The following is a 12542-nucleotide window of genomic DNA, read 5'->3' as shown; positions in this document are numbered from 1 at the left end:
ACTCTGAGAAAAACAGATATACAGAGAGTCAACAATGATGAAGATGATGAGTGTGATGAAGAGTACTGCAGTGCTGTTAGTGGCTTTGGGCTGCTGTGTGTGTGAACCCCAGACTGACTGCGGAGGACAGTCTTCCAGCAGCTGTGCTCTCTGCTCCGTTACTCAAGGCATCGCCATGGTGCTGGAGAAAGTGAAGGTTCTGGAGACCAGACTGGAGAAGAGTGAGAAGGATGTGGAGGAGCTGGGAGGCCTTATCGGAGGTACTGAGTCAGTCTGTGTGTGTGTGTGTGTGTGTGTGTGTGTGTGTGTGTGTGTGTGTGTGTGTGTGTGTGTGTGTGTGTGTGTGTGTGTGTGTGTGTGTGCTATTTCTGAGGAGAGAGAGAGAGAGAGAGAGAGAGAGAGAGAGAGAGAGAGAGAGAGAGAGAGAGAGAGAGAGAGAGTATGTCATCTCTTGACGAGAAAAGTGTATAAAAGTGTGTCCTTATTGGCTGTGATTGTTTCAGGTCGACCTCAGGTGGCCTTCTCTGCCGCCCTCAGGGACTCTGATTCTGGGGACATTGGACCCTTCACTGTGGCCACCCCTCTCAAGTACAAGAAGGTATTCTCTAACACTGGCAACAGCTACAATCCATCCACAGGTATGGGTCATGGTACATATAAAGAAACAGACAAAGAGTGAGAGAGACAAATGAAAGCCATGGAAATAATATTACATTACATTACGTTACATTTCACTTAGCTGACGCTTTCATTTGTTCAAAGCGACTTACAACTATTATTTTTCAGGGTATTGGTTACAGTCCCTGGACCAATGTGGGGTTAGGTGCCTTGCTCAAGGGCACTTCAGCCATTGATGGAGGTGTAGGGAGAGGTCAGGGGGGGTTTGAACCGGCTACCCCTAGATTGAAAGATCAGCTCTCTAACCACTAGGCCACGGCTAACCTGAAATAAAGCCCACACTATGGAAATACTGTACATGTTGCATGATGTATGATCCTCTTTGATCTCCTCAACAGGTGTGTTCACAGCGCTGGTCAAAGGAATGTATTTCTTCCGCTTCTCCATGTTCAACAATCTGAAATCACCCCCCAACTCAGTCGTCAGCCTAAGGAAGAACGCCGAGCGGCTAGTGTCCGTCATTGATTATGTAGGGTCAGACTCCCATGACATGGGCAGTAACGCTGTGGTGATCACCTTGGAGACCGGAGACGATGTTTATGCAGAACTCGAAGTCAATAGGCGATGAGCAGGAAGCCAGTGAAGGTGTTGTAGTTCATGTTGTCGTCAAAGACAAAACATAACCTCCTTGGCGAAGGTAACTATTGCACAGGGTTCGAATTACAAATTTGATCCTAAGGGGGCCCCTGTTTAAAAAAAAAGGGAAAAAAAGCATACCGGTAACACTTCCAAATAAGGGGCCATAATTAACAGTAAAGTAGCTACAACCTAATACTTAAGCAAGGGTTAATAATCGTTACTTAATGCCACATTACACACATATTAATTGTTATTAATGCATATGTTGAACATTAGTAAGCTGTTACTTAACTATTAGATAACTATTACCTTGTGTTACAAGTTAGTGGATAAATAATACATAAATATTGGGGTTTGGGACCCTTATATTAGAGTTGGCTGAGGATAACTAAGGGTTAATTAATAGATAGATATTGGTGTATGGGACCCTTATATTAGAGTTTGCTGTGGATAACTAATGGTTAATTAATCGATAGATATTGGTGTTTGGGACCCTTATAATGGAGTTGGCTGAGCATACCTAATAGTCAAGTTATTAATCTACTATTACATCTAGTTTTCAAATCACTGTAATAGTGGCAACAGGAGCCATTATATAGCAAGGATTGGACGTACACTTCTCAATGATGGTGGGGTGATGAGATGTATTTTTTTTCATATACCACTCATTAGGTTTAATGGTAAAAACCCTACAATAAATGCAGAACATTATGAAGAGTAATAGTTTTGAAGCGAAACTAAACCATTCCTTTGTGATCATTAAGTTAATGTTTTAGAATTTTAGCTCCAAGAAGTGCAGTGCATGATGGGTACGCAATCTGCAGACAACAATATTTCGGTATTGTTTATTCATTAGATATGCCTTGCTTTTGTATTAAGTAAGTGTTCATTTAGGTCCTTAGTTAAGTATTACCTAATAGCTACTTAACTATTAACTGTACCCTTACTTATGTTAGTTAAATAATTATATGCTGTGAACTTGTGACACATGGTAATAGTTATCTAATAGTTAAGTAACTGCTTACTAATGTTTAACATATGCATTAATAACAATTAATATGTGTCTAATGTGGTGTTAAGTAGTGATTATTAACCCTTACTAAAGTATTAGGTTATAGCTAATTTGCTGTTAATTATGGCCCCTTATTTGGAAGTGTTACCAAAATGTTTAAAGTTGGATAGATGTTTTAGAAACAGACAAACATTTATTGTGAATAGTAGATGAATATTTGTTTCATTTCTTTAAATTAATGTTGTACATTTTAAAACCTTTTCCATACATATATACATATCTACATATTTTTTTATTATTCACGAGAGGAGGTAGATCAGCCCAAATAAGTCCCGGAACACAGTGGGGTCCAAATCACGAGGTGCCGGATCCTGTCATGGCATATTCCACCTCAAACTAACCCATGATGTGCCATGACAAACAGTCGCTGAAAGTGAATGCTGCCATTGAAAGGGAAAGCACAAATCTTCCAAGAGAATCGTGTGTGATTCTACTTTTGTAATTGTCAGTGCCTGGACCAGAATGGATGTCAGTTTGAGAACATGTTGAGAACACGTTAAATTATGTCTAAGTTGTGTTAGTCTATTTTGTTGTAGGCTGCCTATTACATTTTAAATTGTATGTATACATTTGTATCTGCCTACGCAACTGAATCCTCTTTTCTGATTGGCTGATGGGCTTGCAACTAATTAAGCAATATGACACGAGTGGGAGTGAGGTTGTTCTGGGACACCCTCACGGGTGTGATTCGTGATACACCCGTGAGGGTGTCCCAGAACAACCTCACGACCACAAGTGTTATATTGCTTTTATACAATAGTTCCTTTGCTAACACAATTGGTTCATTGAAAAAAAAAATGTTAAATTATTTTAATTACTTTATTTGATTGTTTATTTCCTCCGCTCCGGAAAAATAGTTCCAGTTATTGTCTTTGGTTGCTGCGCAACGCGCACCACGTTGGTTACGGTTACTTTGTATCTTTGGTCGCGGAGTGATTATTAGATGTGAAGAGTCATTCATAGAGTGTTGGAGGATACCCACACTCCTAGTGACGTGTAGAACGCCTCTTGTCCAATCACAATTTGTAAAATAATTCGACCGGATCTAACTATCGTATAATTCCCTATAACCTGTCAGGCGTCAAACGTGCGACTAAGTTAGGTTACTAATTCTAAACTGCAGGTTGCTATGGCCAAAAGCCAGTCGTTAGTTCTATCGCATTTGTTTATCAAGTCGAGAGTCAGTCGTTAATTCTATCGCATTTGGTTGTCAAGCCAAGAGCCAGTCGTCAGTTCTATCGCATTTGGTTGTCAAGTCTGTCGCCCTAAAAGTTCTAGGCTACTACATGCATCTGATAGAGGCGCGCCTGATTACGTGCGCACTAAATATTCTGCATAATTCATTGGTTACAAATTTACATATAGGTAATAGATGACAAAAATACCGAAATTCTAAGCACCTGCCTCGCCATCAATTGTATCGAATCGAGTCACCTCGTCATTTGCTCCACTCCCATGTTTTTTAAAATGTAGGCTATTTCCCGCTGCCTTCCCTTTGTCATTGATCTGAAAACATCCTTTTTTTGTGGGGAAGGAACACTTGTGAAAGGGGAAAGGGGAGAGTTATTAAAAATGCTAGCGTGGGGAATCTATCTCTCTTTCTCTCTCTCTCTTTTACGCACGAAGTTGACAGGTAGCCTGTGATGATCAGCCGGGGGTTAATAGAGGCGTGGTGCTACATGTATCGATTCAGCATGTAGAAATGTTTTTGTTTTTGTTTTTAAACTTCCATCCCGCCGTGGTAGGCCTATATGGCCAAAGTCAAATTAAATCATAAAATATTACCCGGTGACGAGTAATAAAGGAGAGGAGAAAATACAGAAGGGATCAGGTTTCTTTATTGTTTTCCTTTCCTGGCTGTTTACGCACTGGATAGCTGAACATGCAAACGTTTAGTGAGGCCAGTATAGTAATCACAGCCATCACAGCGTCGGCAGGCGCCCGCACAGCAACATTCTATCTTGATAGAACATGGTTCCTACAACTTAGACAGACAATAATAGATAAAAAAAGTACCCCACCATAACGGCAGATAAGCGGGATAACGGCCTTCGAGGTCGACCGGTTATAGAAATTAATGGCTTGGCGGAGGCAACTTTGTCTCCGCGCTGCGCGCGTCGCCAAAGTTCAGAGCCGCCTCGCCATTAATTTCGTATAACCGGTCACCTCGTAGGCCGTTATCCCTTACTTAGACACTCTGCATACCATTGAGGCCACTTCTCAAAGCCATTGAACCAAATTATCCGGAATGGATGTTTCTTTCTGAAGGCATTTCACAGTTTCTTAGGCCCATAAACAAATCACTTGATGATGGTGGTGTACAGATTGACAACGACACCCCTTTGCTTCATTTTGCACATGACCATTACTTATGTTTCACTGTGTTAAATGACATAATTGAATGAAGATGTTAATTAATTACTTCAAATTGACTGTCAGCAACCTTTACGCTCATTATGTGAAGCCTCATTATGTGAAGCTTTAGGACCAGTGGTGGATTGCAGACACTTTAAAATCATTTTTTCCATTCATTTTGGAAAGATCTCTACTACGAATGAATGCATTGTGCATCTGAGCTGGTTTAAAAGCTTCTGTCATTAGGACTCAGTGGGGGCTTCTAGCCTGAGGGCGGTTGACATTGACTGTCTGCTGATCTGTCCCCTGACAAAGACCAAAGGCATTTCTCATATTCCTCATGGTTGGCTCTGGCATATTTTGCCATTTGTAGTCCACACATGCTCAAACTATTCCTCAAACTCACTTCATCCACATGTATTTTTGCAGAAGTATTGTTACCATTGAATCATGATCTGGTATAAGTAGAACTACAGTCTTCTTGCGCTAGTAAGCAAGGTCTTGATGCTATAAAACTAGGTTATGCTACGATCGCTTCCAGAGTAATCTTTTTTTTAGGACTATTAGTGTGCGCACTCACTTTCTAACGTGAATCCCGGACAATTAGCGTCGTCCGGCAGCCTCTAGAGCTCGTGTGTGAATGTGTATGTACCAGAGCCGTCTAATAAGAGTTGCGCAAACCGGGGACCAGGAAGTCGGTTGGTGATGTGATTCGCGTAGATTTAAATGTTTCTTAACAGTAAACTTCTGTTCTGTTCTGTTCTGTTGGACACTAACACAGAACCATCACATACCAAACAAAGATTAAGTACAAACAAATTACATGACCTTTACCACATTTTCTGTGTTCTACGGCCACCTCCTAGAACTAAGTAACTTCTAATAGAACAAAAGTCAATGGGGATTTCCATGTTAACGCTCCGTGAGGCTCCATGAGAGCCGCCATTGCTGTGGAAAGATTGGTCCATAGAGGTCTATGGGAGTGACGTGACTCTGTTATTAGATGGCTCTGGTATGTACACTCATCAGCCACAATTAGGAACACTCCTCGTGTTAGGTTGGACCCCCGTTTGCCTTCAGAACTGCCTTAATTGCCTGCAACAATATTCGGGCTGTGGCATTCCAACAAAGATTACATTACATTGCACAGCATTTAGCAACATTTAGCCTTGACTTCCAAGGAGAAAATTTAAGCAAGAACAGGGTAAGGCGCAGTGACCAGGTGAAAAGCACACACTTAAAGCGTACTTTTGATGACTATACATAGTAGAAAGTGAACTTATTTCAGCTATTTAAATTGCGTTTCATTGCACTATTAATGCGCTGGAGCACTACTAAAACAGTACTTCAGCACACTTGCAGCACACCGAGCATGCTAAATTGGCACCGCTTTTGGACAGCTTTAAGTGCATGATAAGCCTACTTTTGATAAGTGAAAGATGACTGGGTGTCAGTGGAGTGTCCACTCGTAAAAAAAAAAAGGGGGGGGGCGCACGCACACACACAAACAAAAAAATAAATAAGAAAAATTAACATCTGCCGTAGGCAACTTTGTGTGATGGCGTTTCTCTTTCTTTTATTGTGGTACAGAAAAGGCAGATCGGATTATTTGTCTATTAATATGACATTCCATTACATTTGGCAGACGCTTTATAACCAAAGCGGCTTTCAAAGAAGACATAATCATAGCCAACATCACTAGCAAATACAAAGTGCACAGGAAATATACAGAACAACAAGTGCAGATGCAAGGAGGGGTTAATATCATAGCAAATAATACAGCTGAGGGGATGACAAGTGTAAAATAAAAATAAATAAGAAAAATGACCATCTGCATGACGCCAACACATTCATGTTTTGTAATCACACACGCACACACACGCTTTGTAATCACACGCACGCGCACACATGCTTTTTTTTTTTTTAAACCCAACCACCACCCCCCTTTTGGGGAACCTATATTTTCTTCCTTTTTCTTCTACTTCTTTTCATTATTTTTTTTTTCCATCTTTTAACAAAAGCAAAATGTAACATACAATAACAGACAATAAGAGGATACAGAAAAAAAAATACAAAAAACAATCTCAGTGTCCTCCAACACTTCAAACCACATATTAACAACCCCCCCCCATCCACACACACACACGCTTTGTAATCTCTCTCTCACACACACACACACACTTTGTAATCTCTCTCACACACACACACACACACACACACACACACACACTTTGTAAATCACGCACACACACACACACACACACACACACACACGCTTTGTAATCCCACACACACACACACACACACGCACGCGCTTTGTAATCACACACACACACGCACGCGCTTTGTAATCACACACACACACACGCACGCACGCACACACACACACACACACACACACACACACACACACACACGCACGCACGCACACACACACACGCTTTTTTAAATATAAACCCAACCACCACCCCCCCCTTATGGGGGACCTATATTTTCTTCCTTTTTCTTCCATTTCTTTTCATTATCTTAATTTTTCCATCTTTTAACAAAAGCAAAATGTAACGTACAATAGACAATAAAATGATAAAGACAGGAGAAAAAAAATGTGCGAGTCGTTGTGCGAGTCGATGGAGGTAGTGTCTCTGATGTGAAGAGGCAGGGAGTTCTATCTCTTGGGCGCGTACATATCGAAGGCGGCTTCACCAATTTTCTTTGGTGGAAGGGTAGGACTCCATAGCAGTGTGGCATCAGCGGATCTGAGAGCTCGGGCACGGGCATAAAGAGAGAGCATATCAGAGATGTAACAGGGAGGAAGACTATTTAATGCTTTGACGCACACAAACACACAGACACACACGCACACACACGCACAAAAATCACTCAATTTTTCTGGTAGACCCCCTAATGTTTTTTTTGTTTTTGCGGGCAAACAGACTGACATACGCACGGACGCACAGACATGGGCCCGGCCGGACGTAGGCACGGACGGATGCACAGACGGACGGACGAATGGACAGATAGACGCACGCATGCACACACGGACGAACAGCCAGCCGGACGGAGGCACGGACAGATGGAAGCACAGAAGTGGGCACAGACGGACGGACGTCTGGCCTGATGTAGCCACGGACGCACAGACGGACTGACGCACGGACGGCCGGACGGACGCACGGACGGCCGGACAGACGGCCGGATGGAGGCACGGACGTGGGTACGGACGTGGGCACAGACGGACGCACGGCCGGCCAGACGTAGGCACGGACGTGGGCACAGACGGAAGCACATCCGGCCAAACGCTGGCACGGACGCACAGACGGACTGACGCACGCACAGACGGCTGCAAGGCCGGCCGGATTTAGGCACGGATGCAGAAACGGACTGACGCACGCACGGACGGACGCACAGCCGGCCGGACGGTGGCACGGACGTGGGCACAGACGGACGCACGGTCGGCCAGACGTAGGCACGGACGGAAGCACGTCCGGCCAAACGTTGGCACGGACGCACAGACGGACTGACTTGCGCACGGACGGACGCACAGCCGGCCGGACATGGGTACGGACGTGGGCAGAGACGGAAGCAAGGACGGACGCACAGACCGACTGACGCACGGACGGACGCACTGCCGGCCAGACGTAGGCACGGACGCAGAGACGGCTGCACGCACAGCTGGCTGGACGGAGGCACGGACCGACGGGCGCAGGCACGAGGAGGGAAGAACAGAAACCATATTATAGTTACATGTGAGCAGCTGAGAAATACATGCAGTGCATTACACATTCTGTAAAAGACTAAAACAATCTAACAATATTACATCTATTATATCTGAATTGAAAGTAATTTACAAACAATGCGAGACTATGAGCATGTTTTTTATGCATAATTTGTATATATTTTTTTTACCCAGTGGTTCATGGAGTTCCTCTTGAACGTAGCAGGAGCGAAGGATCTGACAGGGTTCATTCCAGCTCCAGTGTAGAACATCTAAAACAAAGTGTTCAGAGTGGAGTATTAGCTTTAATGTAAATACAAGTGAGGAAGTGAGGATACTGTTGCGGTCTGGATATTTAGGTGAGAGCAGATTCACACACTGAAAGACAGTAAGGTCAAGCACAAGGAGGTTTTTTTTTTTAGAGCTGAGTAGTAGACGTTTCAGGGTTCTGCCTCCATTAGCGCGTTCAGGCCGACTGAGAACCGTGCTGGAGCCCGTTCCTGCACCTACTCGCGAACCAGCCGTCGTGTTCACGCCACAGATATTAGCGTTCGCGAACCGGAAAGTTAGTTCGCTATGCGAACCGCAAAATACTAGTTTTTTCTCCGCGACGACAGCGTGGCCATCAGCAAGTTCATCCAGGTAACAGTCACATGCGGAAATTGTTCAGAGCCCGGTATGAACACGAGAGGTTCACCGATGAGCACTTTAGTGCCAAACGTAACTGGTGCAGGCACCGGCACCGGCTCCGTTCTGGTCAGCCTGAAAGCCCTACATCAGTGTGCAGGTGAGCACAGGCAGCAACCCTGAAACAACTGCTCTACTCTACTCTCGGAAAAAAAGAACTCCTTGTGCTTACTTTTTTTACATTTCAAGGGTGAGAGCAGGTTGGTACACTGCTACCGAAATCCAGCTTAATGACATTAAAGGAAATTCTTGTCTGAAGGTACATGTACTGTATGCTTATGTACAGGGGTGGAGCACAAACTTCCGCATGTTCCACCAGCTTTAATAGACCCCCTTTATATATTATTAACATGCTTGTGTGAAACAAAAATCTGACTTCCTGTGGGCCCCCCTTATACAGTGACACTAATAAGTATTTGATCCCTTTCTGGTGGTGTTGGTTTGTACACTGATGAAGACATGATCAGTCTATAACTTTAATCGTAGATGTATTCCAACACAGATGGACAAGTCTGGAAAATAACTTCAAAGAATACATTTTAATTAATTTGTCTTCTTTGTATTTCATTGGCTAGAGGGGTCAAATACGTATTCCCTCAAAGTACTTGTTGGCAAACCCCTTGTTTTCTATGGCAGAGATCAGACTTTTTTTTAGTAGATGACAGTGTTTGTTCAGAGACCCCTAGTCTCAATCCATACACTTGTGCACTTCGGGCATTGCGTTTCAGTGCCTAGGGCGTTCACGCTGAAAATTTCGGTTGAGCCAGTGCACTGAAAGTGCCCGGATGATCCCCTAACAATGGCGGAAAAACGCATGCTTGAATGATGGACACTGCACGCACTAAACGACCACCATGTTGACAATGACACGGAGGAAACGTGGCGTTCAGTTCATTAGAAGAGTTTGGTCGACAGTCTCCTAATTCTGTGAGTAATGTTTCTTAGACACCAACCTTTTCATGCCAACCCAAGTATTGTATGTGTGATTGTTGTCCTTTGGGGTGAAGGAAATGTAAATACAAGCAACAGACGCTGTGCACTGAAAACAGTTGCCAACTGATATTTTGGCGAGATAATGCCATGCTCAGCCTTCACTTCCAGGGCACAGTGCTCAATTTTTTCCACAACACCATGCACTGAAGACCTCAGTGCACTGATTGTCAGTTAGGGTGACCACCCGTCCCGCGTAGCGCGTGCGCGTACAGCGTTTGAAGCGTTGGCACGTGAGTGCACATGCACGCCAGGGTCTGTCCCACATTGTCCCTCAGAAGCAAACCCCTGGTCCCCCCTTGGACTTATTAGCAGGTGGTCACTAGGGCTGGTAAAATAATATTTGAAAATTACACGAATATGGGAAAAATATGTATATTCGAATATTCATTTTTAGCGTTCGAATAATGTACAAAATATATATTGCGCAGGGCAGCGCGCGCATTGATTCTCCTCCGTTTAACTTAAAGTGTCCATGGTGCGTCCCTTACTGGCCTTTGTGTATCTGCTGCAGTCACGTCACAACAAGGAAGCAAGGACTGCGAGTTGCTTTGTTGATAGTTCTAGAGAGTAGCTTCGTGCAGATTGTTTTGACATTTGAGTTCTTATTGCTGTTCGAACCGCATTGTAAGTTGTCGTCTCTCGTGAATGACTTACAACGTGGAGCTCTACACCCCCACCTCAAACTATGCACGGAATAAAAGTGAGATGAGTGATAAAGTGGTATGGAAGCTGGCGAGGTGCGAGTTAGCACCATGAAGTCGCAATATAGCTTTTTTGTAGCTACAGATAAGCGACTTCACATGGTCTTCACATTTTTTTGCACTGTCCGCCACAAATGCTGGCTTTAGATAAGGCGACAAGAGGCAGTCATGAATTGCTTGAATTGGGCACGAGATGCACGAGACCAAAGCAGGCAGCATCAAGGAGTATGTCAAAGCAGCAATGGAATCAACTATCAAGCGAGGTACAGCCCAAATTTTAGTTAGAGAGGTTGGGTGCGCTAGTGTGTGTGTGTGTGTGTGTGTGTGTTCACGCGTGTGTTGAGTGAGTGAGTGAGTGAGTGAGTGAGTGAGTGAGTGAGTGAGTGAGTGAGTGAGTGAGTGAGTGAGTGAGTGAGTGAGTGAGTGAGTGAGTGAGTGAGTGAGTGAGTGAGTGAGTGAGTGAGGGAGCACGCATCCGCGAATGGGCCGTTGTGAAAGACTATCTGGGTCCCCCGTACCAACTCCAGGTGCTAGAAACACAGCGGTTGGTCAAAACGAAAGTCTATCAATCCTGGTCTGAATGAATACGCCCTAAATTAAGAGTGACATTTACTTACGACCAAACAACATTGCTTCTAACATCTACAGTCACCAGTTACGGACCAAGATAGTCTTTCACACCGTGTTTACCTGATTATCATCGACGTTCAGAGTGTTGCGCCACTAGGAGGGCACAGCCTGACTAGTGCCGTGTGTCTACTTTCCCACTTCGAGTTTAATTGTGTTGTTCGTATCTATTCGATCTCCAGCACAAAATAAACGGGTAGAAAGATATGCAATAGCCTTTTCCCCACTGTCTAAAGTGTCTATTCCATGCCCAGTGCTCGTTTTTGTGTGATTTTCTCCGCGGGAAAAAATAATAATTAATTAATAATAATCAAATATATTCGATATTCGGACCATATTTTAAGACCCATATTCGAATTTAATTTCTGGGGAATGTTACCAGCCCTAGTGGTCACCCTACTGTCAGTGCACTGACAAGTGTGTAGATTGAGACATTGGTTCTGTGTTGAAATTGCTGGTTTTCTCAGGGAAGTCAACAGGGGGTCAGCCATGGGCCCAGGGAGAGAAGGGGCCCCAAATTGAGTCCTCATTACATTGTATTGTATGTATGGGGGTGAGGGGTTATTCTAGCTCACCTTTTGTCCACTGGGTCCTCGAGTGCCTGGAAATCCACAGTTTCCCCTCTTCTCTGGCTCTCCTTGGATACCCTTTAAGCACGCACACACACACCACCTCATCACCAATTGTTCTTAGTCCTATTGCCTTGAGTTGGTCCATACTCTCCTTTCTCATACAACAAAATGGCTGCTTCCAGTTCACGGGGCGCGTTCCAATTCAGTATTATATTTCAATATCTCGCAAAAGCTCAATTGTAAAGTCATTTTCTCATTTGCAAAGTGGATGGTGAATGAAGAGTAAGCTTAGTCCCCCAAAAATTGTTGTGGCTAGGCTGACAGCGGTGAAACTTTATTCTTTTCTCCACAGAGGAGGGGCCAGGAGGCGGGACGAGGCCACAAGCACAAGTGGAGGACGCAAGGTTGCATATTGGAGCGCACACACTGGGACCATTTGTGATGGTGCAGGCTACGCAAATCTGTGCAATTCACATGTGCACTGAGTAATCACAATGTATTGGCCCTCATTTATCAAAGCAGCGTACAACGAAAATCATGCGCACGTCGTGCGTACGTTCTTTTTC

The 12542-nt window shown here is 44.1% G+C and overlaps 1 protein-coding gene across 1 annotated transcript; it reads left to right on the top strand.

Moving 5' to 3' along the window:
- The first annotated feature begins 55 nt into the window (after window positions 1–55).
- On the top strand, window positions 56–1246 carry LOC134452282 (complement C1q-like protein 3). Its single transcript, XM_063202640.1, has 3 exons — window positions 56–260; window positions 504–638; window positions 1017–1246. Exons 1-3 carry the CDS (start codon window positions 56–58, stop codon window positions 1244–1246), a joined length of 570 nt encoding a protein of 189 aa, XP_063058710.1.
- The last annotated feature ends 11296 nt before the right edge of the window (window positions 1247–12542 follow it).

This window comes from Engraulis encrasicolus, chromosome 7 (genome assembly GCF_034702125.1).
Source record: "Engraulis encrasicolus isolate BLACKSEA-1 chromosome 7, IST_EnEncr_1.0, whole genome shotgun sequence".
Taxonomy (NCBI): Eukaryota; Metazoa; Chordata; class Actinopteri; order Clupeiformes; family Engraulidae; genus Engraulis; species Engraulis encrasicolus.
This window is presented reverse-complemented; position numbering and strand designations above follow the sequence as displayed.

Coding starts and splice junctions, on each gene's coding strand:
- LOC134452282 (XM_063202640.1), top strand. CDS start 56: ATGAAGAGTACTGCAGTGCTGTTAGTGGCTTTGGGCTGCTGTGTGTGT. Junction 261..503: donor GCTGGGAGGCCTTATCGGAG/GTACTGAGTCAG, acceptor TGATTGTTTCAG/GTCGACCTCAGGTGGCCTTC. Junction 639..1,016: donor CAGCTACAATCCATCCACAG/GTATGGGTCATG, acceptor TCTCCTCAACAG/GTGTGTTCACAGCGCTGGTC.